Raw genomic sequence first — 24,870 nt, forward strand, 5'->3', positions numbered from 1 at the left:
CCCCCAAAAAAAAAAAAACCACCAAAATCTGGTGGAAAATAAGCTAAAAAACCCAGGAAACGGCCAAAACATGGAAAGAAAGCAGAAAGTCCCGTAACAGCGGGAAAGTGACCCCCCCCCCCCAAATGCCAACCCCGTCAGCTGCTGCCCATCAGGGCGATTTCCGGGCTTGCGGCCCCGCTTTGAACTAAATCCGCCATTTTGCACCCAGTGTGGCCAGCGGTGCCCCGCTTCTACCTTTTACTGAAATTCAGAGCCGAATTGGCCCCTTTTACACTCAAACCAGTGCTGGGACAATTCCCCCCCCCCCCCCGAATCGTTTCATGCCCAAATTACCCAAATGTCTTAGCATGACTTTAACCCACCATAAGCCCCAAATTTCCCCGTTTTAGCTCAAATTTGCACCTGATCTTTGAAGCCTGGGGCCCCCTCCCCCCGTGCCCCCCCCCCGGTGCCCTTTTTGGGGGGTTTCGGGATGTTTTTCCTCCTCCCAGTCGTCCCGCCGGGACTTCCCAGGCTCAAAACAACCGAGAGGCGCCTGAGACGGCAGGAAACCGGCCGGGGGGGGGGGGGGCAGGTGGCTGGGGCCCTCCCCCCCCCAAGGGGCCCAGGCGGCCGGGGGGTGCTCAGCACCGCCCCCAACCCTCTCCCAATAAGCCCTGGCGTCCTCCCTCCCCCAACCCTCTCCCCCATGACCCCGGTGTCCTCCACCCCCCCACAACCCTCTCCCCAATGGACCCAGTGTCCGCCCCCTCGACGCCCCCAATCACCCTCTCCCCAATGAGCCCTGGTGTCCTCCCCACCCCACTTCCCCCCCCCGCCAAACCCTCTCCCCAATGACGCCGGTATCCTCCCCCCCCCCCCCGCCCCGGTAACAGTCAGGCCACGTCGGGGGGGGGGGGGGGAGGGGGCCGCTTCCCGCGCGGGGCGGAGCTTCACACCTCCTGACGTCACGCCCAGGGGCTCGCCTGCAAGCGCACGTGCCTCCCTCGCGCTCGCCCCCACACCACCTCTCCTGCGCAGGCGGCTCCGAGCGATACGGGGCCCGCCAGAAGGCGGCTCGCCCATTGGCTGCCGCGCGCCCAATCAGCGCCACAGCCTGCCGCCTCCCCGCCCCTGCGGCGTCAGCCCCGCCCCACGTGGGGCGGAAGTCGCCACGCGGTTGGCTGCGCTCGGCCGGCAGTGGCCAATCAGCAGCGGCGCAGAGGCTGGGGGGAGGCGCGGTGGCTGGCAGACCCCGTTGGCGGCACCATGAGCGGGGCCGGGGCCCGGCCCCCTCCGCGGCGACCCCTGTTTTCACCCTTGGGCGCATGCGCACCTGCGGGTGGCCTCGAGAGCGCCGCGACCTCCCTGGGGGGACTGGAACCGGCCTTGGCGGCCGGGGGGGGGGGGCTGGAGACCGCCGCGGCGGGCACGGGGGCAGGGCTGGAAACCGCCGCTGCGCAGGCGGGGCGCGAAGCGCACCACGGACGGCTCCCGCGGCGCGGGGAGGAGGAGGAGCCCCGCCCCGGGCCGGGCCCGCCGGGCGCCGTCACTTCCGCCGCCCGGCCCGCGCCGACGGCAGCCACGAGGGGCCAAGCGCGGGGGAAAGGGGTCGGCTCCGAGCCACGCCCCTTGCTGTGCTGCCACCAATCCGCGGAAGCAGGGGGTGGAGCTCCCTTGCAGCCACGCCCCCGCCAAAGGCAGCCCTCCCAGGCCCCCCCCCCCCCCCAAACTGGGGAGAGCGGGGCAGACCCAGGCCACGCCCCCGCCCTGCTTTACCTGCCCCCCCCCGGGCAGATCCAGCCTCTGGGGCAGAAAATCCCCCCCGACGGGGCAGATCCCCCCCACTGCTGCCCCCCACGCAGCCACACAGATGAGACGGGACGAGCGGGGAGGGGTTTATTGCCCCTGCCATGGCGGGGGGGCAGGGGGGCCCCACACCCCCCCTTGGGGCCCCCCCTAGGCAGCGGAGTCGGAGGCCTCAGAGCTGTCCTTGACGTCGGTGCTTTCGGTGGCCTCGCTCACCTCGCTCACGTCCTTGCTGTCAGCCCCACTGTCTTCAGGGGGGGGCGGCACTGCCGCCAGGGGGACCCCCCCGGGCCCACAGCCCTCGCCCCGAGGGGGCTCCCCGGGCCCTGGCCCTGCTGGGCGGCCCCGTTCCTTCTGCTCCACCTGTTTCCGCAGCTACAAGGGGAGATGGCAGCAGTGGGTGGGGGGACGGGCAACCCCGGAGGCCCCCGTGGCAGCAGGGGGGAGTCCCCAGTGCTGGAGGGGGGGGGGGGGGGTGTTCCTACCTCGTCCGCCATCTGGGTGAGGTCCCGCTTCATGGCATAGGCATCTTCCCCATCCGCGTAGTACTTGGGCTCCACCTCACTGATCCTGGGGAGGGGCAGCTGTTCCAGGGGGGTGTCTGGCCCCCCACCCCCCCCATCCTCCCAGTTCCCCCAGCGCCCAACACTTACTGGAAGTTGAGTGTGTTGGAGTAGAGGTGCAGAGCCGCCCGGTTACTGCCAGAAAAGCGAAGGGAATTGCGAGTTGGGCCCCTGCCCCAGCCCAAATCTAAGGTAGGGAGCACAACCGGCCCCCCAGGCTTGTTCTGGGGGGCTCCGGGGGCCGCACTCACCTCTTCCGCACGTGCAGTGAGACGTACTTGGCGTTGAAATTCTCGATCATGGCGCGCGATGCCTGGTCCATGAGCTTCTGCGCCAGCCCCAGGCGCCGGTGGGAGCGCTTCACCGCCTGGGGGGGGCGGCAGGGCACATGGGCACCCCCAGGAACTCCTAAACCCCCCAAAACTTCCCGCAAGGGCACTCAGAGAGCCCTGAACCCCCCCTAACGTTCCCCTTGCCACCCCTGCCAGCCTACCAGGGACGTGATGTGCCCGTGGGGGACGTCGTCCGGGTCCTCTTCCCTGTCGGAAGAGGAGGATGCGATGTGGGGGGGGACCCTCAGTGCCACCACTCCCCAGGAGGCTGGAGGGGGCTGCCTGGGAGCCCCCCACTGCAGGCCCAGGGAGGGGGCCGGGCCCCCTCCAGCCACACTCACATCTTGGCCAGGACGTAGCCCACGATCTTCCCGTTCTCATCCTCAGCGATGTAGGAGAGCTGCGGGGGGAGGGGGAGAGAGAGAGGGCTGGCGGGAGAGGGCCCGGGCATCTGGCTGCGCCCGGAGGGACCCGGGTGCCCGGGGGGGACCCAGGCGCCCAGGGCACGCACCTGGGGCCAGGAGAGCCCGTGGTAGAAGTAGTACTTCATCTGGTAGTTCTCGGGCAGGCACAGCAGGTTACAGTGCTGCATGTTCATCAGGTCCTCGGGCTGCAGGCGGCACGGCGTCAGGGCCGGGGCCCAGGCGTCCGGGGCGGGGGAGGGGGGGGCCCTGCTGCACCCCAGCCCCCACGGGGACCCAGGCGCCCGGGAACCCCATTTCCCTCCGCCCTTCCCCAGGGCCCCCCACTCCCCTCCCCCCGGGGACCCAGGCGCCCGGGCCGCCCCCGGCTCCCGGCCCCACCCGCGCGTTCCGGATGTTCATAGCTCCCGACTCCAACGCCTCACGCCCGGCTTGGCCTCGCTCTCCGCACAGGCGGCTTCCGGCGGAAGGCCCGCCCGCGCTTCGGCCCCGCCCCCTCCCGGAGTGCTTAGCCAATCGAAGGCTCGCCCCGCCCCCGCCTGGCGGCCACCTCCCGCGCGACCCCGCCCCCTCCCAGAGGCGCCACGACAGCCAATGAGCGGGGAGGGTGGCGCGGCCAACCAACTGCCGCAAAGCGCTGGGCCCACCCCTACCTATCCGCCCCCTATACTGACAGGAGCACTAGCCAATCACCGGCCCGCTCTGCCCCGCCCCCCCTTTGGCCTCAGCCAACCAGGAACGAGGCACCCAGTGACACCCACCGGGCGAGCACTCATCTGGGGAAGCCAAAATCACGCGCCCGGGCGGGGGGGAGGGGGGGATCGCCCCTTTCCCAGATAGCCCCACCCACCTGTAACTTCCACCCAATCCCACTGCAGGAGCAGGGGACTGACGGCCACACCAACCAATGGGGACAGAGCTGTGGATAGGGGACAGGCACGGATGCCACCCCGCCCCCCCCCCCCTTTGGCGACCTTCCCCAGAGCAGCGCAGGGCTGGGGGGGGGAAGGAGGTGGCACGGCCTGGACGCCTGGGTCCCCTGGGCAGTGCGGAGGCGGGAGGCGGGCAGACAGGTCACGTTTTATTGACAGGGTCGTCATCGGCCCCAGCGCGGTGACGTCCCCGAGGCACTGGCAGTCCCACAGTGTCCCTGTGGCGGTGGTGGTCCCCATGGCGGCAGCAGTCCCGTGGTGTCCCCGTGGCGGTGACACCCCCATGGCGGCAGTTTGCCAGCGGCGGTGGCTTCCCCGCAGTGTCCCCGCAGTGGCGGCGGCCCCGGGGGGCTCAGGGCTGCATGCGCAGGGCCCCGTCCAGCCGCACCACCTCCCCGTTGACCATGGGGTTCTCGGCCAGGGCCAGGACCAGGTGGGCGAACTCGCCGGGGTGGCCCAGCCGGGGTGGGAAGGGCGCCTGCTGCCCCAGGAAGCTCCGCACCCGCTCGGGCAGCCCGGCCAGCAGCGGGGTGGAGAACAGCCCTGCGGCAGCAGAGAGCGGTGAGCCGTGGGGCCAGCACCCAGCGCCCGCCCCGGCCCCGCTGCGGCCCCCTACCTGGCGCGATGGTGACTACGCGGATGCCCAGCGATGCCAGGTCCCTGGCGATGGGCAGCGTCATGCCCACGATGCCGCCCTTGGAGGCCGCGTAGGCCGCCTGCCCCACCTGCCCCTCGAAGGCTGCCACGCTGGCCGTGTTCACCACCAGCCCCCGGTGCCCGTCGGCGTCGGGCGCGTTGCGGCTCATCAGCTGGGCGCTGAGGCGGATCACGTTGAAGGTGCCCACGAGGTTCACCTGGGGCACGAGGGCACCGCGTTGGCGCTGGCGGGGGTCATCGCCACCGGGCGCCGCGGCCGCCCCCGCCCCAGCCCTGACTCACGTTGACCACGCGCTGGAAGTCCTCCAGCTCGTGCACCTTGTCCCGCTTGCTGTTGTAGGTCTTGACGGCGATGCCGATCCCGGCGCAGTTCACCACCAGGTCCAGCCGCCCAAATTGCTTCTGCGTCAGCGCCAGCGCCGCCGCCACATCCTCGGGGGACGTCACCTGCAGGGAGAGAGCAGGTCGCACTGCCGCCGCAGTGGGGAGAGCGTGCTGCTCTCCCTGGGGCTGCCCCCAACACCGCCCCCCCCGCCCCCAGCGTCCTTACGTCAGCAGGGGCGAAGGCGCAGCGCTCGCCCAGCTCGCGGGCCAGCCCGGGCCCCTCGGACGTGGGCAGGTCGAGGAGCACCACGCGGCCGCCCTGCTGCACCAGCCGCTCTGCCGTGGCGCGGCCCAGCCCCGAGGCCCCGCCGGTCACCAGCCCCACCAGGCCCTGCGGGAGCCCTAGTGCAGTCAGAGCTGCTCCCCCCATGGCCATCACCGTGGCCTCCCCTCGCCCAAGATGCCCCCCCCCCATGGCCATCACCGTGGCCTCCCATCCCCCTCATGCCCATCACCGTGGCATCCCCCCATCCAGCATGGCCTTTCTCGACCCCTCCTGTGCCCATCACCATGACCCACCCCCATCCAGGACAGTCCCCCCCAGCCCCGCCGTGCCCATCACCGCCCCCCCCACCCAGGACAGTCCCCCCCCAGCCCCACCGCGCCCATCACCGTGGCCTCCCGCCACCCAGGACAGTCCCCCCTGCCCCGCCATGCCCATCACCGTGGCCTCCCGCCACCCAGGACAGTCCCCCCTGCCCCGCCGTGCCCATCACCGTGGCCCCCCCCACCTAGGACAGTCCCCCCCGCCCCGCCGTGCCCATCACCGTGGCCTCCCGCCACCCAGGACAGTTCCCCCCTCCCCAGCCCCGCCGCGCCCATCACCGTGGCCTCCCCCTCCCCGCCGCCATCCCCCCGCCCGCCCCGCTTCGCGCCCCGGCGAGGTTCGTCCCGCCGCGGCTCCTGTAAGGGCGCCGCCGCCGCGCGGCACCTTCACGCTCCTCAGCGCCGCCATCGCGCTCCCCCTCCCCGGGCCCCGCCCCCGCGGCCGCGGCCAATGGCGGCGCCGGGCGGGCTCTTAAAGGGGAGCGGGCGCGTGCGGGCGCGGGGCGCAGCAATGCGGCGGCGCGGGGCGCCTCAAGGGGAGACGGTGGCGGCGGGGAGCGGGGCCGGCGCCCGCGCCCCCGCCCCGCGGCCCCGGCTGCCGCCGCGGCCCGGCGCCAGGGTGTAGCGTTTCCCCTGACCTTTCCGCGGCGCGGCCGAGCCGAGGCAGCGCCATGGCGGAGCAGGCGGCGCGGATCCCCGGTGCGCGGGGCGGGGCGGGGCGGCGCGGGGGCGCTGACCGGGCGGGCGGGCGGGCGCGGGGGGCGCTGACCCGGCGGGGCGGGCGCGGCCATGGCCATGGCGGCGGCGGGGGAGCTCACGCAGACGCCGCTGCAGAAGGTCTGGATCCCGCTGAGCGCCCGCCGGCTCCGCCAGCGCCGCGGCTGTGAGTGGCGGCGGGGAGGGGGGGGACGTGCACCGGCCCCGGGGCGGCGGCGGCCCCGGCGCTGACGCTGACGCTGCCGCCCCCCGCAGCCTCGGTGCCGCAGTTCACCAACTGCCCCACCATGGTGGTGCTGGTGGGACTGCCGGCCCGCGGCAAGACCTACATCTCCCGCAAGCTCACCCGCTACCTCAACTGGATCGGCACCCCCACGCGCGGTACGCTGGGGCACCGGGGCGGGGGGGGGGGCACCGGGGCGGGGGCGCCGGCACCGTGACCCCCGCCGCCTCCCGCCCCGCAGTGTTCAACGTGGGGCAGTACCGGCGCGACGCCGTGCGCAGCTACAGCAGCTACGAGTTCTTCCGCCACGACAACCAGGAGGCCATGCGGCTCCGCAGGTGCGGGGTGGGGGGGGGCATCGAGGGGGGGCAGACGGCAGCACCGCGGGGAGCTCACGGCGCTGCCTGCCCCCCCCCCCAGGCAGTGCGCTCTGGCTGCCCTCCAGGACGTCCGCACCTACCTCAGCTTTGAGGACGGGCAGGTGGCGGTAAGGGACCCCCCCCTCCGCCGCTCCCCCCCCCCAAGCAGGGTCAGAAGCGCCCCTGGGGGTCACACTGCCCTGGCTCTGCCCCCCCCCCAGGTGTTCGACGCCACCAACACCACGCGGGAGCGCCGGGACCTTATCCTGCAGTTTGCCAAGGAGAACGGCTACAAGGTACCAGGGAAGGGCGGGGGGGGCAATGGCAGCCCGGGGAGGGGGGGGGAATGCCCCTTTTTGCACCCTCCTGCCCCCAGGTGCTGTTTGTGGAGTCCATCTGCGATGACCCCAACGTCATCGAGGAGAACATCAAGGTGAGGCCCCGGGCCAGGGGGTGGGTTGCACGGGGCCGACCCCCCCGGGCCCTCCCTGATTGGCGCCTGCCCCCAGCAAGTGAAGCTGAGCAGCCCCGACTACCGGGGCTGCGCCCAGGAGGAGGTGGTGGCCGACTTCCTCAAGCGCATCGACTGCTACAAGGCCACCTACGAGCCCCTGGACGACCAGCTCGACAGGTGACCCCGCCCCGCCGCCGCCGCCCGGGGGGGCCCGGCGTGGGGGCTGACGCGCCCCCCCGCCGCAGCGGGCTCTCCTACATCAAGATCTTCGACGTGGGGGTGCGCTACCTGGCCAACCGGGTGCAGGGCCACGTGCAGAGCCGCACGGTGTACTACCTCATGAACATCCACGTGGCCCCCCGCGCCATCTACCTCAGCCGCCACGGCGAGAGCCAGCTCAACCTGCGCGGCCGCATCGGCGGCGACTCGGGGCTCTCCCCCCGCGGCCGCCAGGTGGGCGGGCCCCGGGCCGGGCCACGCCCCTGGGGGGGCTGCTGGATGGGGGGTGGGGCTGGGGAAGGAGGCCATGCCCCTGAGGGGGGCTGCTGGCCTGGGGGCGGGGCTGGGGAAGGAGGCCACACCCCTGGGGGGAGGCTGATGGCCTGAGGCTGAGGGAGCAGGCCACGCCCCTGGGGGTGGGGCCAGAGAGGGGAGGGGCTGAGGGAGGCCACACCCCTGGGGGGGAGGCTGCCAGCCTGAGCTGAGGGTGGGGCTGAGGGAACAGGCCATGCCCCTGGGGGCGGGGCCAGAGGGGAGGGGAGGGGCTGAGGAGCAGGCCATGCCCCTGGGAGCAGGGCCAGAGAGGGGAGGGGCTGAAGAGCAGGCCACACCCCTGGGGGCAGGGCCAGAGGGGAGGGGAGGGGCTGAGGAGCAGGCCATGCCCCTGGGGGCAGGGCCACAGGGGAGGGGCTGAGTGAGCAGGCCACACCCCTGGGGGCATGGCCATGGGTAGGAGGAGGGGCTGACAGAGTGGCCATACTGGAAGGGGTTGGGCCATTAGTAAGGGGTGGGGCTCTGGGAGTAGGCCTGGGGGCAAGTCCAGCACAGGGGTGGGGCTAATGTGAGGCCACGCCCCCAGGGGCAGGCCCAGCACAGGGTTATCACTGCCCCAAGCAAGGGAGCAGGGCTGGCAGTCATGGGGGTGGAGCCACAGGCAAGGGGTGGGGCTGTGGGGTCAAGACACAGCCCTGGGGGGCACAGCCAGACACGAGCCCACCCCCCAGTATGCCAAGGCGCTGGCCGAGTTCATCCGGAACCAGCACATCCGCGACCTCAAGGTCTGGACCAGCCACATGAAGCGGACGATCGAGACGGCCGAGGCCCTGGACGTGCCCTACGAGCAGTGGAAGGCGCTCAACGAGATCGACGCGGTGAGGGGGACCCGGGCACCACCCCTGGGGGGGGGGGGGGGGGGCTGGGGGCCCCGGCGTCCCTAACGGGGCTGCCGCCCTGCAGGGCGTGTGCGAGGAGATGTCCTACGAGGAGATCCAGGCCCGCTACCCGCAGGAGTTCGCGCTGCGCGACCAGGACAAGTACCGCTACCGCTACCCCAAGGGCGAGGTGGGCGGGGAGGGGGCCCCGGCGCCGGCACTCACCTGCCAGTGGAGCTCCCGGAGCGGGGCAGCCCCCCCTCACCGTGCTGCGTCCCCCCCAGTCCTACGAGGACCTGGTGCAGCGCCTGGAGCCCGTCATCATGGAGCTGGAGCGGCAGGAGAACGTGCTGGTCATCTGCCACCAGGCCGTCATGCGCTGCCTGCTGGCCTACTTCCTGGACAAGAGCGCGGGTATGCCCCCCCGGGGTCCCCCCAGGCCTGGGGACCCCCCCGCAGCCCCCTCACCCTCTTCTCCCCCCCCCCCCCCAGAGGAGCTGCCCTACCTCAAGTGTCCCCTGCACACGGTGATCAAGCTGACCCCTGTGGCCTACGGTGAGCACGTGGAGTGGGGCAGGGTGAGACCCCCCCCCCGCCCCACCCCCAGCTCCCACCTGATCCCTTCTCCACCCCGGGGGTGCCAGGATGCGAAGTGGAGTCTATCTTCCTCAACGTGGAGGCTGTGAACACGCACCGTGGGCGGCCCCAGGTGAGTCCAGGGTGCTATTAACTGCCCCCCTCCCCAACAACGCGGGGAGGGGCCCCGAGGGGAGCCCCCACCCCACGGCTCTGCCTCGGCACCTGCAGAACGTCGACGTCAGCCGCCCCACAGCCGAAGCCCTGCTCACCGTGCCGCAGCACTACTGAGGCCCCCCTGGATGCTGGGGGCCCCCCCCCGGATGCCGGGGCCCCCTTGCCCGCTCTAGTAAAGGCTACATTAACTGACGGCCTGAGCCTGGTGCTGGTAGGGGAAGAACCACAGCACTGCCCGTGGACTTGGGGGGCATCTTTATTTGGGGGCAGAGGGGAGACACAGGCACACCCCGGGCGTCCTGGGAGGGGGTCAGAGGGGGCCGGGGGACCCCTCGGCCTCTTTGAACTGGCTCGTCCAGAAGGCGGGGTCCTTGCCTTGGATCTGGGCGCCGGGGAGAAGAGAAAGGGGGGGGGGTCAGGCCCAGGCCCGGGGCTCCACATCACCCCCCCCCCCAGCCCCCTCCCCGCAGCCTCACCTTGGCCACGAAGCGCAGCATCTCCCTCTTGGAGGTCTCCTTGGCGGCCCGCGGGCCCCACTGGAACTTGAACTCCACGGGGTCCGTGAGGGGAATGGGGCTGATCTCCAGGTACCTGCGGGGAGGGGTGAGAGTCACCAGCGAGCCCAGGCGTCCGGCCGTGTGCCGAGGGGGGAGGAAGGGGCGATGTCCGGCACGCCCTAGCCCGGTGCCGTCCCCTCGGGCCACCGGGCACAGGGGGCAGGCGACGGTTTCTCTGCGGCACGGTATAAACAGCCAGGCTGCGGCTGGTGCCGTGGCTGCTCTGAGCGTGCCGGGGTGCCCGCGGCCCGCCCCAAGAGGCCCCCCAGTGTCCCGGGTCCTGGCCCTCCCACCGGCCTCCTCGCTCACTTCTGCCGCACGAACTCCTCCATCACCAGCTTCTTGACGTCCCCGAAGACCTCGTGTCGCTCCCTGGAGAGAGGCACAGGTCAAAGGGGCGGTGCTGGCCCGGAAGGTGGCCCAGCCGCAGGGCTCGCCCCCATCCCCCTGCTCCTACCCGGGGTGCACGCGGAGCCGGCGCAGGAACTCCCACACAGCCCCTGGAAGAGAAGGCAGTTGGTGGGGCGGGGCCAGGCAAGGGGAAAGGGGTGGGGCCAGCAAGGGGGCAGGGCTTACCATCCTTGGCAGAGTTGCCTTTCATGAAGATGAAGCTGAGAATGACGCTGAGGAGGCCCAGCTTGGCGGTCTGGTCATCCCTGCAGCACCCAGACGCTCACGTCACCCACCAGCGAGGGGTCAAGAGCCCACTCATGGGCCCTGCCCCACCCTGAGCAGCCAGAGGACCCAGCTGTCCGGGCCCCTCCCGCCCTCCCCAGAGCCCCGTCTGCCCCTCACTGTCGCAGGTTCTCCCCCTCGGCGCGGGGCAGGGTGCTGATGAGGATGTAGATGTGGTGCTTGGTGTCGATCTCCACCAGCTGCAGCCCGAACACCTGCAGGAGATCTGGGGTTACCTGGGGGAAAAGCCCAGGTGCCCCTTGCATAGCCCCCTCCACCCTGCCCCCCCACCCCCAACCACTGCCCCCCAGCCCCCACCTGCTGGAGGGTCCTGCCAGCCCGGTTGACAATCTCTGAGTAGACATCCTTGTACTCACCGATGACCTTCTTCAGAATATCTGGGGAGAAGAAGAAAGCATCACAGTGGGCAGCCCAGACACCAACAAAAGTCATGCAAGTGCAGCACTGATTATACAGACTTCCTGAAGCCCAAAAACTTTGGCAGGGGCACAGGGATCCCCCACACCCACCTGATCTCTTGATGGGGATCTTCTTCTGGTCCTTCACAAGCAGAAATTGAACCAGCTCGCTGACCTACAGGGTGAGGAAGGAGGGAGGAACAAGAGCTGGGTGATAACGGAGGGACTGAGACATACACTCACCTGGAGGGGAGGGTGCACAGGACAGGGGATTACCTCCACCTACCTTCTGATCCACTTGCTCCCGGGAATGTCTCTCCAGATTCCTGGACCCCTGGCTGAGCACCCGCATCTGACTCGGAGTGCAGTCATCGTCCCCCTCTTCACCCTGCACGAGAAGCCCGGGAGCATTACGCTGCTGCCACAGACAGGCAGGGAAGAGGGCCTTGATCCCACGCAGGGCAGGGGGGGCAGGTTCCCTACCTGAGAGAAACCAGACCCTTTGCTGCGCTTCCTCTGGGACATTTCTCAGCCCTCCAGGGCCAGCTGCGAGGGCAAGGAAGAGTGTGACGAACTAAAGCTGCTCTCAGGCACCCGCCCCACCCCCAACGCATCCCGTTCCCCACGGAGACTTCCCTTCTCGGCCCCCTCCGTGGAAACCTTCCGGCCACGGGGCATTTTAACCCCCCCGCCCCCCCCCCGAGGCCCCGATAACACGAGCGAGAACCCACCGGCGCCGGGCGAGCGGCACAACCCGCCGCCGCCCGCAGCCACCGAGCCGCTGCCACCGCGCCGGCGCAGATTGGCGGCGCGCACTGCCCGCGCATGCGCCCGAGCTGCACCCCGCGCGAGGGCCCGCCCCCCTCGTGTTCCCATTGGCTCTTCCCCTCACAGCCCCGCCCCCGGCCCCGTTTCGCGCGCTACCCCGGAACACCCCCCCCCCCCCCACCGGCCGACCAAGGCCGCGCCCCCCAGAGCTGCTGCTCCGACTATGATTGGATGAGCGGCCCGGCCACGCCCCCCGCCCCTCTCCGCCGTGCCGCGTGCCCGCCGCGCCCGACGCCGCCGCGCAGATTAAAAATAAATTTTAAAAAAGGCACCGGAATGGTCTCGCACCCCCTCCCTTCAGGTGCCGAGATTCTATATCATAATAAAAGAGAAGTAACGTTTCAAAAGGCGCGAAACGGCTCCCTCACACTCGCGCCCCGTCTCCGCAGGTTCCAGACGAGGCGCCGAAACGGCTGCCTCACGCCGCGCCGGGGGCCAACGGCCGCCCTCCGGGTTCAAAAATAGCGGTTGCCTAGCGACGCCCAACGGTCGCTCTCGCGCGCGCCCCCTCCCCTCAGGTTCAAAAACAGGCGCCAAAGCGGTTGCCTAGCGACGCCCAACGGCCGCTCCCGCGCGCGCCCCCTCCCCTCAGGTGAAAAAAAAGGCGCGAAAACCGCTGCCTCGCGCCCCACAACCCCCCCCCCCCAACGGTCACTCATTGCCCCTTCCCTTCAGGTTAAAACAGCAACAACAAAAGCCAAAATGGCTGCCCCCCCCAAATTACCCACCAAGTTAACAAATAAGCACCAAAATACCCCGCAGCCCCGTGCTTTCCACGTGCTGAGGCACAGCCGAGGGCTCAGCACAGCTCCCCGTGTGCCCCAGGCTGCACTGCCTCATGGACCCCCCCCAACCCCGCTCCCGTGTGGGCCATGGAAACCCTTGGGTCATCTTGGCCAGGTTTTTCTATTTTTTCCCTTTTTCCTGCCACGTCTGCCTGGGAAGGCTCCACTTCCAGAGCCCTTTGGCAACGGCAGAGCTGGATTTGGGAGGAGAGGAAGTACTAGGGCGGGGGGGGGCAGCAGGCCAATGGCGGGGGGGGTGGGCCTAACTGCAGGCCCAGAAACAACCTTCCCTCCCTCTGCTTGAGCCCAGATTTCCCCAAAACATGTCCAGGGATTGGCTGGGAGGGTCTAGAAGATTTTTTTGTTGTTGTTTTTTTCCCTTGGGGTGGCAATAGCAAACTCATGCTCAGTTTCTATCCTTCAGTTTAGCCCCCCCCCCCCCCAAGGTCTTCCTTCTGCCTCCTCTTGTAGAAAAAGGAGGGAAAAACAAAAAAACACAAACAAACAAACAAAAAAAGAAGGACAAATAAATAAGAAAAACTCCAACCCCAAGACACGGGCTTTTCCGAGCATGTTGTTTTCATTTCATCTCGCGGGGAGCAGCAGGCACTGGCGTGTCTCCAGCCCCCAACCTGCACACAATCCCGGCTTGTCTCCCGTGAATGCCACATTTGTAGGTCCAGAGAAAGAAGGGAAAGGGAAGAAAATAACCCAAGGAGACGAAGAAGAGGGGAAAAAAAAAAAAAAAAAAAAAAAACGCCCCAGCAAAAGCAGTGCGTCAGAGGAGGGCACTCGCCTCGGCATGGAGCGGCTGGGCCGAGCGCTGGCCAGGTGCGCGGTGCTGCTGTGCCTCCTGCCTGCCGCCCCTGCCCAGACCCTCGGCGAGGTGAGTGGGGGCCTTTCCCAGGTGCTGCCAGGACCCCGGCCCGGCCCAGCAGCCATCGCCGGGCGCCGCCGATCCCCCTTCCCCACGGCAGTGGGACGGCAGCCTCCAGCCCACCGGGTGCAGGCGCAATGGCAGGGAAGCGGCATCAGTGCCGGCCTTACTCCCCGCTCCACAGCTGCAGGTGACGAGTTTTGCCGTGCGCTCCACCGTCGTCTCCCGCTACGCCGCCACCCGTGTTCGCTGCACCCTGCGCAACCCCCACGCTGGCCCCCGCGAGGCCACTTTCAACCTGGACCTGCCTGCCGCCGCCTTCGTCTCCAACTTCACCATGTGAGCGTGGCCCAGGCCAGGGCAGCGGGACCCCCTTGGCCACGGCACTTGCCCCCCGCACTCCAACACCCCCGTCCCGTGGGGGCTGGCCACGCCTCAGAGGAGGGGGCACTATGGGACCATCTCCCTTTGCTTTTGCCCCCACAGCACAGCCGATGGCAAGGCCTATACGGCAGAAGTGAAGGAGAAGCAGCAGGCCCAGAAGCTGTACGAGGAGGCCCGCCAGCGGGGCAAGACGGCAGCCCACGTGGGCACCAGGTGAGGCCCGGGGCAGGGCACCGCGCCTGCAGGGGTGGGGCAGGAGGTAGGCTGAGGCGCCCTGACCCTTCCCGACGCCTTCGCAGGGAGCGGGAGATGGAGCGGTTCCGGGTCTCGGCCAGCGTGGCGGCAGGCGGCACCGTGGCTTTCGAGCTGCACTACGAGGAGCTGCTGCAGCGGCGCCGGGGGCACTACCAGCATGCCGTCAGCATCCGCCCCGGCCAGGTGCTGGCCGACCTCAGCGTGGAGCTGAGCATCGCGGAGCACGCCGGCCTCCGCTTCATCCGCGTGCTGCCCCTGCGCACCAGCCGCCTGCTCACTAACACCCTCCGAGGTGCCCCCCCCCCTTCCGCCCCTGCACCTTCTCCTCCCTGCGCCCTGGCTCTGCTCCCCCCCGCCATAACGCCCTGGCCTCCACTGCAGGGGAGACCACCCTGCCGCCCTCTGCCTGGGTGGAGAAGAGCACCCACTGCGCCTGGGTCCGCTTCACCCCCAGCCCCGAAGAGCAGGCGGCCTTCTCCAGTGCTGGCATTGCCGGCGATTTTGTGGTGCAGTACGACGTGGCCCGGCAGGATGATGCCGGCGACGTGAAGGTGCCGGGGGGACGGGGATGGCAACGCGCTGAGATGGCGGGGAGCCACGTGAGGCCACCCCCAAAACACTGACTGCTCTGGGTCCCCCTCCTCCTGTCCCCAGATGTACGATGGCTACTTCGTGCACTTCTTTGCACCCGGGGGGCTGCCCCCCATCCAGAAGGAGGTCGTCTTTGTCATTGACATCAGCGGCTCCATGACCGGCACCAAGATGAAGCAGGTAGAGGGGATGGTGGGGGAAGAGGGCTCGCCCCCGTGGTCCCTCACGCGCTCACCCCGCGCCACCACTGCCTGCAGACCAAGGCGGCCATGCATGCCATCCTGCGGGAGCTGCGCGCCCATGACCATTTCAACATCCTGGCCTTCTCGGAGGGTGTCAGCGTGTGGCAGGCGGACGGCTCCGTCCCGGCCACAGCGCCCCACGTCCGCAGCGCCACGCGCTACGTCGACGGGCTGCAGACCGAGGGCTGTGAGTGTTGGGCCGGTGGGGGTGCCACACAGGCGGCGCGGGCACCCCGCCAGCTGCCATGACTCCGCCATTTCCGCAGGGACCGACATCAACCAAGCCCTGCTGACGGCCGCCTCCATGCTGAACCGGAGCCGCGCAGCAGAGCCGGGCCGCAGCTGCATCCCACTGCTCGTCTTCCTGACGGACGGCGAGGCCACGGCGGGGGTGACGGCGGGCACCCGCATCCTGGCCAATGCCCGGCACGCCCTGGGCAGCACCGTCTCCCTCTTCGGCCTGGCCTTCGGCGCCGATGCCGACTACGGGCTGCTGCGCCGCCTGGCCCTGGAGAACCGCGGCACGGCCCGGCGCATCTACGAGGACGCCGACGCAGCCCTGCAGCTGGCTGGCTTCTACGAGGAGATCGCCACCCCCCTGCTCCGCGACGTGGAGCTCTCCTACCCGGGCCAGGCCGCCCACGACCTCACCCGCAGCCTCTTCCCCAGCTACTTCCAGGGCTCTGAGCTGGTGGTGGCTGGCCGGGTGCCGCCAGGGGCAGCTTCGCTCCGTGTCCGCGCCACAGGCCAGGGCCGGGAGGGACAGCTCCGCCTGGGCGGCGAGGTGGCCGCCAACGCCACCGCGCTGCCGCCCCGCTGCTCCCCGGACCCCGCACTCCTCAGCACGTTCGTCCGGCGCCTCTGGGCCTATTTCACCATCCAGGACCTGCTCCGGGCCCGCTTCCGCGCTAATGACACGGCTACCCGCCGCCTGCTCACCGACCGGGCCACCAACCTCTCCCTCGAGTACCACTTCGTCACCCCCGTCACCTCGCTGGTAGTGGTCTTGCCGGAGGAGGAGGAGGAGGGGGGACCCACAGCCGCCCCCTCCGCCGAGTCCGGCACTGCCGCGGCCACGCTGGGCAGCATCACCGCACCGTGGCTGGCCACTGCTGCGCCAGCGAGGCAGCCTGAAGCCATGGGCACCACCAGGGAGGCGCTGGCATGGCCGGGGACAGCCGGCACCGCAGCCTCAGCCCTCGGCTCCACGCCGCTGGGTCCCCGGAAGGGCCCCGGCGATGCCGTGCTGCTGCCACCGGACGAGGCCGAGCTGCTCTCGCCCGGAGACGAGGACACACGGTTCGTGGAGTCCCTCGACCCGCCGGCTGTCTACACCGTCCTCCCGGCTGGAGGTGAGGCTGGGACACCCAGGAGCCCTGTCACCTCCCCATCCGGGAGCCCTGGGACCCCCGTCACCCCCATCACCCCATAGGCCAGGCCCCCCGACTCCCCCCTCCCTCCTCTCCCCCCACAGGGCTGCGGGGCCACAAGGATGACGCAGGTAACACCCCCACCCCCACCCCAGCGGCAGCAGAGAGGGCCCAGGCCGTCCCTGATGGCACCCCCTTTCCCTTCCAGACCCCGCGGGCGAGGACGACGCAGATGAGGACGACGCGGATGAGGACGACGCGGGTACGGCAGGGCAGGGGCACGAGGCACGAAACAGGGCCGTGTCCCCCCCGCTGCCGGTGCTAACACCCCCTTCTCCCTGCCCCAGCTGCCTCCAGCCCGACCTTCCTCACCTTCTCCTCCTCCGGTAAGGGAGGGCCGGGGTCGGGAGCCGGGGAGGGGGCCCCAGGGCCCCCCTGACCCCGGCACCCCCCTCGCAGCTGATGGGGACCCCCACGTCGTCGCCCGCCCACCGGGGGCGACGCAGCCCCTCTGCTTCACGCTGGACGGGCGCCCGGGGGACGTCCTGCGCCTGGTGACCGACCCGCAACGTGGTGAGACGGATGCCCCCCCCCCCCCCCGACCCCATCCCCACCGCCCCCGCGGCGCCTGACGGGGGCCGGGCCCCTTCCCCTCGCAGGGCTGGCGGTCAACGGACGCCTGGTGGGGGCCCCGGCGTGGCCCAGCGCCCCGCACCGCCCCCGCACCTTCTTCGACGCCTTTGCCGTGGTGCTGGCCCGCCCGGGGGCCCCCGCCACCACCGTCACCGTCACCCTGCAGGGCATCACCGTCGGCGGGGAGCCCCCGCTGGCCCTGCCCTTCTCCCGCCCGGCCCGGCTGGCCCGGCCCCCGCTGGCGCTGGCCGTGGGGCCGGGGGACCGGCTCCGCCTCCGCCTGGGCCCCCGCCTGGCTGCCGTGGTGCTGCGGCACCGCTACGGCCGCCCCGGCGCCCTGCAGCGCGACCACCTCGGCTTCTACGTGGCCGACGGCCGCGGGCTGTCCCCCGACGCCGGCGGGCTGCTGGGTGAGCGTCACCGCGGTCCCCGTCCCCGCAGCAGGGACACCCGCGCGCACCCCCGGGCCTTGGTGACGCCGCCCCTCTCGCCCCGCGCAGGCCTCTTCCGCGGCGCCGGCCTGCGGCTGTCGCGGGGGCCGCCGGCTGCCTGGATGCGCGGCGACGGGGCAGCGGTGCCGGCCACCCTGGTCACCAAGGCGCTGCGGGGCCCCCAGGGCCCGGCCCGGCCCGCGCCCTGCTGGCTGGTGAAGCGCCCGGCGGTGGCGGCGCTCCTGGGGGGGCCCTACGCGGCCTTCCTCGCCTCCCACCTCCTCGACGCCTGGCGAGGGCCGCGGGGGGACCCCGCCGCTGGATCCCCGCGGCCCTGGGGACACAGGCAGCCCGGGCTGCCAGATCCCCACGGCCCTGAGACGCAACCGGAGCCTGGAGAAACGGAGATCCCTGGACACGACTGGAGCCCAAAGAGAGGGAGACCCCCAACTGCCGGGTCCCCGGACCTGGAGACCCCCAGCCGCCAGGTACCTGGGCCCCAAGCGGAGCCCGGGGCCCCCCACGGCCCGGTCTCCCCTCGGGGGCCGGGACACGGCCCCCAGCGTGCCTGGGAGCCCACGGCCTCGTCCAACCCGCCCCAGCCCGGTGAGCCGGACCCCCGGACCCCCTCCGCGCCTCCCGCCTCCAGGCACGCGGATGCTTCTACGCCTTTATTTTTGAATGCAGCCTTTTAAAATCATTTGTGTGAAAAATAAATCCCCGGGCGGCAGCGGCAGGTGCCGGGGCGGTGCTCAGAGCTGCATGGCAGCCGTCAGCGTCTCCGAGAGCTTGGTGGCGAGTTTCTCTGGGGGAAGCGGCAGCGGTCAGGGGGAGCGGGGAGGAGGGCCGGGGCCGAGGGTGGGGCCGGGGCCCCCGGGACTCACCTGCTCGCCTCTGCAGCTTCCGCCTCCGCTTGCCGGCGGCCCGCAGCCCCTGGCCCTGCAGCAGCGGGTCGAGGGCGGCCACGTCCTCCAGGCTGGGGGCGGCGGGGGGCGGCGGGGGTGCGGCGGCGCTGCCCTTCACCCGCGGCTTCAGCTCCACCGTCACCGACCCGAGCTGGGGGCAGAGACGGTGCCGGTGCCGCGGGTGCCGCAGGGGCCGCGCGCCACCCCCCTGCCCCGCCCTCCGCCCCATCTCTACCTCCAGGTCACCGTCGTCGTCGTCGTCCTCCATGGCCTCATCCTCCTGCGCGTCCTCGTCACCCGAGCCCTCCTCTTTCTCCGGGGCACAGGGAGCCAGGCTGATGCCGGTGGCCACGGCTGGCAGCGCTGCGGGGTTGGCGAGGTGAGCCCGGACGCCAGGGCCCGCGCCTGGGGAGGGGCGCGTTGGGGGCGGGGGGTATCCAAGCCCGGGCACTGGGGCCCGCTGGGCCGCTCTCACCTGCCAGGGCCTCTGCATCCCCCCGCTCCAGGGCCTCCAGGTCGAGGGCGGGCGCCAGGGCCGTCAGGACGCGGGCGTCCAGCGTGGCGGGGGCGGGCGGTGCCTCGGGGGGCACGGTGTAGTAGGAGATCTTCCCGCTGCGGGGGGAGAGGGGCTGGCGTGCGTGTGCGTGGGGGGGGGGGGGGGGGAACACGCAGAGCCTGGGGCCATCCCGGCCCCCCACGCACCTGGTCCAGTCGCGCAGCAGGGCGGCGGCGGCAGCGCGGGTGTCGGGGAGGCCGCCGGGGCGCATGCGGCCCTGCCGCCGGGCCAGCAGCGCCAGCAGCTGCCGGGGGTCCTCGCAGGGGGGGACCCCGTACAGCTCCCGCACCTGCGGGGGGGGGCGAGGGTGGGGGGGGGGCCTGGCGCCCCTTGGCCGTGCCCCCAGCCCCCCCTTGGCTCCGCCCCTCAGTGTCTGTGGCGGCCTGGACGCCACCCCACTGGTCCCCAACCCCTCCGGTTGCCATGGTGATGGCCCTGTCCAAGTGCCCCCCCCCACAGTCACCATGGAGATAGTCCCACCCAAGGGTCCCCCCCCCGCGGTTGCTATAGCACTAGTTCCCCACAGTCGCCATGGTAATAGCTCTGCCCCATGGGCTCCCCCCCCCATAACAGCCCCACCCAAGGTTCCCACCCCGCGGTCACCATAGCAACAGCCCTGCCAAAGGGTACCCTGCGCCCATGGTTGCCATAGCGACAGCCTCACCTGGGGTCACCACGGCGATGGCCCCACCCCCCCGCCCCAGTCTCCACAGTCCACCTGCCCCCTGCGGTCACCATGGCGATAGCCCCCCCCCCCAGGGGCCCCGGGCCCCACCTGGTCAGGGCGGAGGCGGCGCAGAATGGCGGCAGCGGGGCCCAGGGGGTCGGCGGGGCGCTGGGCCCAGAGGCCCCCGCGCAGGGCCGCCCCGGGGCCCCCCGCCACCACCCCGGGGCAGTCCAGGAGCCGCAGCCGCCGGTCCAGCTGCACCGCCTGCAGGCACCTGGGGAGGGGGCCACGTCAGGGGGGGGCCACGCCAGCCCCGCCCCACCCCACCCCACCCCGCCCCGGGGGCGGGGCTTACTTGGTGACGCCCGGCTCCGCCCCCACGCGGCAGGCCCGGCTCCGCTTCAGGCTGTTGATGAGGCTGCTCTTGCCCACGTTGGGGAACCCTGCGGGGTGGCACGGGGGGCGGGGGGTCAGCGTCAGGGCCCAGGCGTCCGGGCGGCCCTCTTGCCCGCCCTGCCCCCGCTCACCCACGACGCCCACAGTGATGGCCGTCTTGACGTCCTGCGAGCGGCTGTAGTTGGCCAGCACCCGGAGCAGGCAGTCGGCCCCCACGCAGCCCGCCCCAGCCAGCACCTCCGCCGGCGCCGTGGCCGCTGCCACCCGGCTCTGCTTCTGCGGCAGGGAGGGGGGACAGTGGGGTGAGGCGGGGGGGCCCGGCCTCCGGGCACCCCCGGGGGACCCCAGCAGCCGACGCTCACCAGGTTGCGGTTCTGCTGCTGCGTGCAGGCTTTGAAGGCCACGGTAGGGAACTCGGCCCGCAGGTACTTGAGCCACTTGGCCACCACATCGCGGGACACCAAGTCTGCGGCGAGCACGGGGGTGAATCTCCCAGGGGCCGCGGGAGGGGGCCACGCGTCCCCCCCCCGCCACGTACCGATTTTGTTGAGGACGAGGACGAGGCGCTTGCGGGGGCCAGCACGGCGCACGGCGGCCTCCAGCCGGGGGCTGCGGCAGCCCTGGGGGTCGCGGGCGTCCAGCACCTCCAGCACCACGTCCGAGGCCGCCAGCACCTGCGGCCGTCGTGCAGGAGGGGGCGAGGCCAGGGTGGGGCGGGGTCGCGACAGGCCACGCCCACCAGCAGGCCACGCCCCCCCCCCCCGCGCACTCACCTTGCGCAGCTCCCGCCCGTAGCGCCGCAGCGCCGCCTCGGCCCGGGGACGGGGCTCGGCCGGCTCCGCCCCCTCCACCGCCTGCGGGGACACGCCGTGAGGGAGGGGCCCCGGCGCCCCGCCCCGCCCCCGTTAAAGGCCCCCGGCGTCCGGGCCTCACCTTGCGCTCGAAGTCACGCTGCCGCCGTAGGGCGTCGTCCTGCAGCCCGGCCAGCCCCGGCCGCCGCCGCAGCAACTCTGCCGCCCGCGCCGCGGCCGCCGCGCCGGCCCCGCGCTGCCGCCCCTGCAGCCGCGGCGCGCCAGGTTCCTTCTTGCCGGCGCCCGGCCCCTGCGGAGGGAAGGAGCCGGCTGGAACCGCGGCCCGGCCCCGCGGGCACGGCCCGACCCCGCCCACGGCCCCCGCCCACCTGGCCCCGCCGCCGCCGCCGCCGCCCGGCTGCCGCCTGGCGGCACTGTCGGCGCCCGGCCATGGCGACCGCGCCGCTCCTCCGCCGGGACGAGCGTGCGCCGCGCCGCGCATGCGCACTTGCTACTGCTCGCGCCTTCCTTCCGCCTCGGTAAAACGTCACTTCCAGGCGCCGGGCAGTTTCTCCCCTCCCCGCTCCTTTCGCTCTCTAAATAAGGGCACCTCTTCCGGCGGCCGGCAGAGCGGCTTCCGGTGCGCCCGGCGACGCGGGAGGGGTAGGAGCTCCCGTCCCCGCCCCCGCGTCGCGCTGCAGCCCCGCCTTTCCCGGGCTGCCCCGCCCCCTGCCTGCCCCGTCTCTCGGCCACGCCCTCAAGCACAGGCACGAGTTCTGCAACAAGCGTGCGTTTATTCCTCGCCGCCGGCGAGGACCTGCCCCCGTCAGCGCTTCCCGCCGCCGGGGCCGATCCTGGCGCCCGACAGCGACTTCACCAGGGCGATGATGCGGCTGGGCCGCCGCCGCCCTGTGGAGAGAGGGGCGGGGCGCGGGTGAGGGGCGGGCCTGGGCCGGGGGGCGGGGCCGGGAGCGGGGCGGGCCCTCACCGTGCGATGGCTTCCTCTGCGCTGCCGGCGGATTCTGCGACCTACAACGGCCGATGGGTGTCGGGGGAAGGCGGGGAAGGTGGTGCGGCCCCGCCCCCTCCCCTAGCCCCGCCCCCTCACCTGCTGCGCGCCTGCCCGTCGGTGGGCGGGCTCCGCCCCCGCGGTGCAGGGGGTGGGGCCTCGGCGCAGCTGGGCGGGCTCCGGGGGGGGTCGGGGGGTGCCAGGCCACCGCCCTCGGGCCGGGGCGGGGAGGGGGAGCGGGGCGGGGGCTCTGGTGCCCCGGCACCACCGCCCTCAGCCTCGTCGCTCACCCCCAGCGCCGCCTCAGGGGCCTCGCCCGGGGGCGGGGCCGGGGGCGGGGCCTCGCCCGGGGGGCGGAGCGCGTGCACCAGGCGGGCCCAGCGGTCGAAGAGGCCGGGGGCGCCAGGGCGGGGGCAGAGCTGCAGGTAGAAGCTGCGGCCGTTGGCGAAGCGGAGCCGGAGCCGCTCCCTCGGCGCGTCCTGCACCGACACCTGCACCCAGCGCAGCGGCAGCAGCCTGCGCGGCGCCGTGAGCGGCGGCGGCGGCGGCGGCGGCGGCGGGGGGGGGGTGGGGTGGGGGCGAGGGGTGGGGGGGCGGTACCTGGTGAGCTCCACCCCCACGGCAGGGGGCGGGACACGTGGCCGGGCCAGCAGCAGCACGTTGGGCGCGGGGAGGGCGGGGCTGGTGCGGGCCACGCCCACCGTCACCACCCGCATGCGGTTGTGCACGTCCAGCACCTCCCCGTGCCGGCCGACCTGGGGGCGGGGCTGCCGTCAGCCCCGCCCCACCGCCACTGGCCCCGCCCCCTCCAGCCCTGCCCACCTGCACGAAGTCGCTCTCGAAGACGTGGACGCGGCGCAGGAGCCCGAACTCGCCGGTCCGGAGCTGCCGCTGCAGTGGCCCCGGGGGCGGGGCCTCCTCAGGCGGCTCCGCCTCCATTATCCCCTGCCAGCTCCCTCCTGCCGCGCTGGGACCGCGGTGGGGCGGCTCCCCGCTCTGGGACACCACCCGGTGACATCACTCGCCTCTGTTACACTGCTCTGTGGTGTCACCCCACCCTCTGTGACGTCACCTGCCGCTGCGACACCAGCGGCTCAAGATGGCTGCCGCCCCCCTGAAGCGCCTCCCCCCCCACCTAGGCCCGGCTGCCTGGGTCCCCTCAACCCAGCCCCAAGAATGACCCGGGACCGTCCTTACCAAGAGTGCACTTTTATTCTTTTTTACGTTTTTCTTGTTTTTTTTCCCCCCTGTTGGGGGGGGAGGGGCAGGGATGTCTCTGTAGCCAGGGGGGTCCTTCCCCCTCCCCCCGCCTTCGCACCCCCCCACGGGAGGGGGCGTGGCCTCCCCCCCCCACAGCGCTCACCTCACAACAGGGCCAAAAGCATGAAATTAAAAGGGAGGAGGAGGAAAACAAAACAAAACAGAAAAATAATGCAAATGAAACCAAAAAATATATATATATATTTATAGAGATCCTTTGTCGTGCGTGCCCCGCCTGCCCCCTCCCCGCGGGCCCTGGCGGCCGGGGGGGCTAGGCCAGGCCGAAGCCCTCGGAGCACTCCTGGATGGCCAGCAGCAGCATGTGCCGCAGCTTCTCGTAGCTCTCGTAGGCCGGCAGGTCCAGCTGGTTGAAACTGGGGGAAGGGGGCGGAGTCAGGGGTGCTCCAGCCCCGCCCCCGCCCCGCCCCCCGCCCCGCCCACCCCCCCGCGGCAGTACCAGGTGTGGGCTGAGGGCAGGCGGTCGGTGGAGCGGTCGTCACGGTGGATCTGGAACTTCTGGATGCCGTTCATGCCCTCGAGAGCGGCGAAGCCCTGCAGCGGCACCTTGGAGGTGCCCGTGACGAACTGCAGGAACTTGGCCCGGTCGGCCTGGTCGAAGGAGCGCAGCGCGCGCCAGAACCACTGGATCTGCGGGGACGGACGGACGGAGGGAGGGACGGAAGAAGGGACGGCGCCGTCAGCACGGACCCCCCCCCCACTGCCCCCCCCCGCCACCGCCCCCCCCCACCTGGATGGAGTTGCCCTGGTACTTGTGGTACTCGGTGTTGGCCTTGAGGTCGTCGATGTCGATGGTGGGCAGCCCCGAGATGAGCAGCTCCAGCTCCTGCTCCGTGAAGATGGAGATGAGGCGCTTGGGGATGATCTCGTAGAAGCCCTCCAGGAAGGCGGCCAGCTGCTTGCGGATGGCGCCTGCGGGGGGGGGGGGGGGGGGGGGGCAGTGAGGGCTGCTCGGGACCGGCGCCAGCCCCCGGTCCCTGGGCCCCCGCTCACCGGTCATGCGCATCTGGCACACCAGGTGCACGTACTCCTTCTTGTTCTCCTCCGTCACCAGCACGTTGGCCCCGTTGGGCTTCAGGTCCCGCACCTCGCACACCCCAAACTCCTGCACCTGGGGGTGGTGCGGGGGGTGAGAGCCTGCCGGGGGGGGGGGGGACGTGGGGGACGTGCAGGGGGACCCACGGGGGACAAGTGGGAGCACAGACATGCAGGAACGTGTGAGGGACCCATGGAGGACATGCAGGGGACACGTGACACACAGGACACACAGACATGCAGGGACATGCAGGAACATGCAGGGACACATGGATGCGCACGGGGATACACAGGGGGACACACACATGCAGGGACATATATGGGACATGGGGGATACATGGAGGACACGTGGTCAGGATACATGAGACACCTGGGGGGATGCATGGACGTGGGGACACACAGGGGACACCTGGGGATGCATGAACATGCAGGGACATATGAGGGACACAACGGACATGCAGACAAGGCACATAGGACACACGGACATGGGGCAAATAGGGGATACATGGGCAAGACACGCAGGACACGGGCATGGGCATGCAGGGACACATGGGGGACAGGTGAGGGACATGGGGACACACGGGACACATGGACATGTAGGAGATGTGTGAGACATGGAGGGAGCACAAGCAGGGACACACAGAGACAGGCAGCGGGTCTGGGGGGGGACGACAGGGGCTCCA

General features: G+C 71.4%; 7 protein-coding genes across 16 annotated transcripts in view; 2 read left to right on the top strand and 5 right to left on the bottom strand.

Annotated features, from left to right (window-relative positions):
• Positions 1-1,867: 1,867 nt before the first annotated feature.
• NAA10 (N-alpha-acetyltransferase 10, NatA catalytic subunit) lies at positions 1,868-3,635 on the bottom strand. Its single transcript, XM_064503457.1, has 8 exons — positions 3,490-3,635; positions 3,198-3,296; positions 3,028-3,086; positions 2,848-2,893; positions 2,606-2,721; positions 2,445-2,489; positions 2,277-2,361; positions 1,868-2,166 (listed from the first exon to the last, which is right to left on the bottom strand). Exons 1-8 carry the CDS (start codon positions 3,508-3,510, stop codon positions 1,942-1,944), a joined length of 696 nt encoding a protein of 231 aa, XP_064359527.1. The 5' UTR covers positions 3,511-3,635; the 3' UTR covers positions 1,868-1,941.
• Positions 3,636-4,176: 541 nt separating this feature from the next.
• Positions 4,177-6,424, bottom strand: HSD17B10 (hydroxysteroid 17-beta dehydrogenase 10). 2 transcript variants are annotated; one of them, XM_064503451.1, is made up of 5 exons: positions 6,266-6,424; positions 5,248-5,412; positions 4,980-5,144; positions 4,657-4,894; positions 4,177-4,583 (listed from the first exon to the last, which is right to left on the bottom strand). In XM_064503451.1, exons 1-5 carry the CDS (start codon positions 6,422-6,424, stop codon positions 4,393-4,395), a joined length of 918 nt encoding a protein of 305 aa, XP_064359521.1. In that variant the 3' UTR covers positions 4,177-4,392. The 2 variants fall into 2 exon arrangements, with proteins under 2 accessions (XP_064359521.1, XP_064359520.1); XM_064503450.1 differs by lacking the exon at positions 6,266-6,424 and adding an exon at positions 6,013-6,096.
• On the top strand, positions 6,173-9,695 carry PFKFB1 (6-phosphofructo-2-kinase/fructose-2,6-biphosphatase 1). Of its 2 annotated transcripts, none has more exons than XM_064503445.1 (14): positions 6,173-6,326; positions 6,600-6,725; positions 6,809-6,905; positions 6,988-7,054; positions 7,148-7,222; positions 7,303-7,359; positions 7,436-7,557; positions 7,626-7,833; positions 8,604-8,750; positions 8,836-8,940; positions 9,035-9,164; positions 9,243-9,305; positions 9,395-9,459; positions 9,558-9,695. In XM_064503445.1, exons 1-14 carry the CDS (start codon positions 6,299-6,301, stop codon positions 9,615-9,617), a joined length of 1,350 nt encoding a protein of 449 aa, XP_064359515.1. In that variant the 5' UTR covers positions 6,173-6,298; the 3' UTR covers positions 9,618-9,695. The 2 variants fall into 2 exon arrangements, with proteins under 2 accessions (XP_064359515.1, XP_064359514.1); XM_064503444.1 differs by lacking the exon at positions 6,173-6,326 and adding an exon at positions 6,386-6,510.
• Positions 8,895-12,019, bottom strand: LOC112993771 (non-structural maintenance of chromosomes element 3 homolog). Of its 2 annotated transcripts, none has more exons than XM_064503448.1 (11): positions 11,886-12,019; positions 11,638-11,700; positions 11,441-11,542; positions 11,266-11,329; positions 11,054-11,133; positions 10,856-10,950; positions 10,637-10,716; positions 10,518-10,560; positions 10,370-10,432; positions 9,980-10,094; positions 8,895-9,079 (listed from the first exon to the last, which is right to left on the bottom strand). In XM_064503448.1, exons 2-11 carry the CDS (start codon positions 11,677-11,679, stop codon positions 8,972-8,974), a joined length of 792 nt encoding a protein of 263 aa, XP_064359518.1. In that variant the 5' UTR covers positions 11,680-11,700; positions 11,886-12,019; the 3' UTR covers positions 8,895-8,971. The 2 variants fall into 2 exon arrangements, with proteins under 2 accessions (XP_064359518.1, XP_064359519.1); XM_064503449.1 differs by lacking the exon at positions 8,895-9,079 and adding an exon at positions 9,742-9,885.
• Positions 12,020-13,569: 1,550 nt separating this feature from the next.
• ITIH6 (inter-alpha-trypsin inhibitor heavy chain family member 6) lies at positions 13,570-18,245 on the top strand. Its single transcript, XM_064503423.1, is given in 13 exon segments — positions 13,570-13,653; positions 13,829-13,983; positions 14,131-14,241; positions 14,328-14,542; positions 14,665-14,834; positions 14,938-15,054; positions 15,132-15,313; positions 15,315-16,513; positions 16,591-16,617; positions 16,695-16,748; positions 16,844-17,059; positions 17,146-17,529; positions 17,620-18,245. Coding segments are annotated over 13 exon segments (3,540 nt in total).
• GNL3L (G protein nucleolar 3 like) lies at positions 18,207-22,813 on the bottom strand. Its single transcript, XM_064503424.1, has 13 exons — positions 22,697-22,813; positions 21,008-21,175; positions 20,848-20,928; positions 20,613-20,748; positions 20,437-20,540; positions 20,206-20,350; positions 20,034-20,121; positions 19,787-19,952; positions 19,158-19,300; positions 18,931-19,067; positions 18,691-18,818; positions 18,435-18,606; positions 18,207-18,355 (listed from the first exon to the last, which is right to left on the bottom strand). The coding sequence occupies exons 1-13, from the start codon at positions 22,811-22,813 to the stop codon at positions 18,303-18,305; spliced, it is 1,638 nt and encodes a 545-aa protein (XP_064359494.1). The 3' UTR covers positions 18,207-18,302.
• A 512-nt stretch (positions 22,814-23,325) lies between these two features.
• Positions 23,326-24,870, bottom strand: part of HUWE1 (HECT, UBA and WWE domain containing E3 ubiquitin protein ligase 1) — a 30,470-nt gene continuing 28,925 nt past the window's right edge. For all 7 annotated transcript variants that reach the window (XM_064503429.1, XM_064503431.1, XM_064503430.1 and 4 more), the window contains 4 exons: positions 24,146-24,263; positions 23,883-24,064; positions 23,592-23,782; positions 23,326-23,508 (listed from right to left, as the gene is read on the bottom strand). In XM_064503429.1, the coding sequence (XP_064359499.1) occupies positions 23,406-23,508; positions 23,592-23,782; positions 23,883-24,064; positions 24,146-24,263 (594 nt within the window). In that variant the 3' untranslated portion in view covers positions 23,326-23,405. The remainder of the gene's footprint in view (positions 23,509-23,591; positions 23,783-23,882; positions 24,065-24,145; positions 24,264-24,870) is intronic.

This window comes from Dromaius novaehollandiae, chromosome 37 (assembly GCF_036370855.1).
Source record: "Dromaius novaehollandiae isolate bDroNov1 chromosome 37, bDroNov1.hap1, whole genome shotgun sequence".
In the NCBI taxonomy this organism is placed as follows: domain Eukaryota; kingdom Metazoa; phylum Chordata; class Aves; order Casuariiformes; family Dromaiidae; genus Dromaius; species Dromaius novaehollandiae.

Bases quoted from the DNA above. Each gene is read 5' to 3' on its own strand.
- HSD17B10 (XM_064503451.1), bottom strand. From the start codon at position 6,424: ATGGCCATGGCCGCGCCCGCCCCGCCGGGTCAGCGCCCCCCGCGCCCG. The intron at 5,145-5,247 runs GTAAGGACGCTG...CTCTCCCTGCAG, and splicing joins GCGCCTTCGCCCCTGCTGAC to GTGACGTCCCCCGAGGATGT. The intron at 4,584-4,656 runs GTAGGGGGCCGC...CTGCTGCCGCAG, and splicing joins CGTAGTCACCATCGCGCCAG to GGCTGTTCTCCACCCCGCTG.
- PFKFB1 (XM_064503444.1), top strand. From the start codon at position 6,417: ATGGCCATGGCGGCGGCGGGGGAGCTCACGCAGACGCCGCTGCAGAAG. The intron at 6,511-6,599 runs GTGAGTGGCGGC...CGCCCCCCGCAG, and splicing joins GCTCCGCCAGCGCCGCGGCT to CCTCGGTGCCGCAGTTCACC. The intron at 9,165-9,242 runs GTATGCCCCCCC...CCCCCCCCCCAG, and splicing joins CTTCCTGGACAAGAGCGCGG to AGGAGCTGCCCTACCTCAAG.
- NAA10 (XM_064503457.1), bottom strand. From the start codon at position 3,510: ATGAACATCCGGAACGCGCGG. The intron at 2,894-3,027 runs GTGAGTGTGGCT...CTCTTCCGACAG, and splicing joins GGCTACGTCCTGGCCAAGAT to GGAAGAGGACCCGGACGACG. The intron at 2,490-2,605 runs GTGAGTGCGGCC...CTTTTCTGGCAG, and splicing joins TCACTGCACGTGCGGAAGAG to TAACCGGGCGGCTCTGCACC.
- LOC112993771 (XM_064503448.1), bottom strand. From the start codon at position 11,679: ATGTCCCAGAGGAAGCGCAGCAAAGGGTCTGGTTTCTCTCAG. The intron at 10,717-10,855 runs GTGAGGGGCAGA...TGGGTGCTGCAG, and splicing joins GAGGGGGAGAACCTGCGACA to GGATGACCAGACCGCCAAGC. The intron at 10,433-10,517 runs GTAGGAGCAGGG...GCCTCTCTCCAG, and splicing joins CGGCTCCGCGTGCACCCCGG to GGAGCGACACGAGGTCTTCG.
- GNL3L (XM_064503424.1), bottom strand. From the start codon at position 22,813: ATGGAGGCGGAGCCGCCTGAGGAGGCCCCGCCCCCGGGGCCACTGCAG. The intron at 20,541-20,612 runs GTACGTGGCGGG...TGCTCGCCGCAG, and splicing joins CCTCGTCCTCAACAAAATCG to ACTTGGTGTCCCGCGATGTG. The intron at 18,356-18,434 runs GTGAGTCCCGGG...CGCTTCCCCCAG, and splicing joins GAAGCTGCAGAGGCGAGCAG to AGAAACTCGCCACCAAGCTC.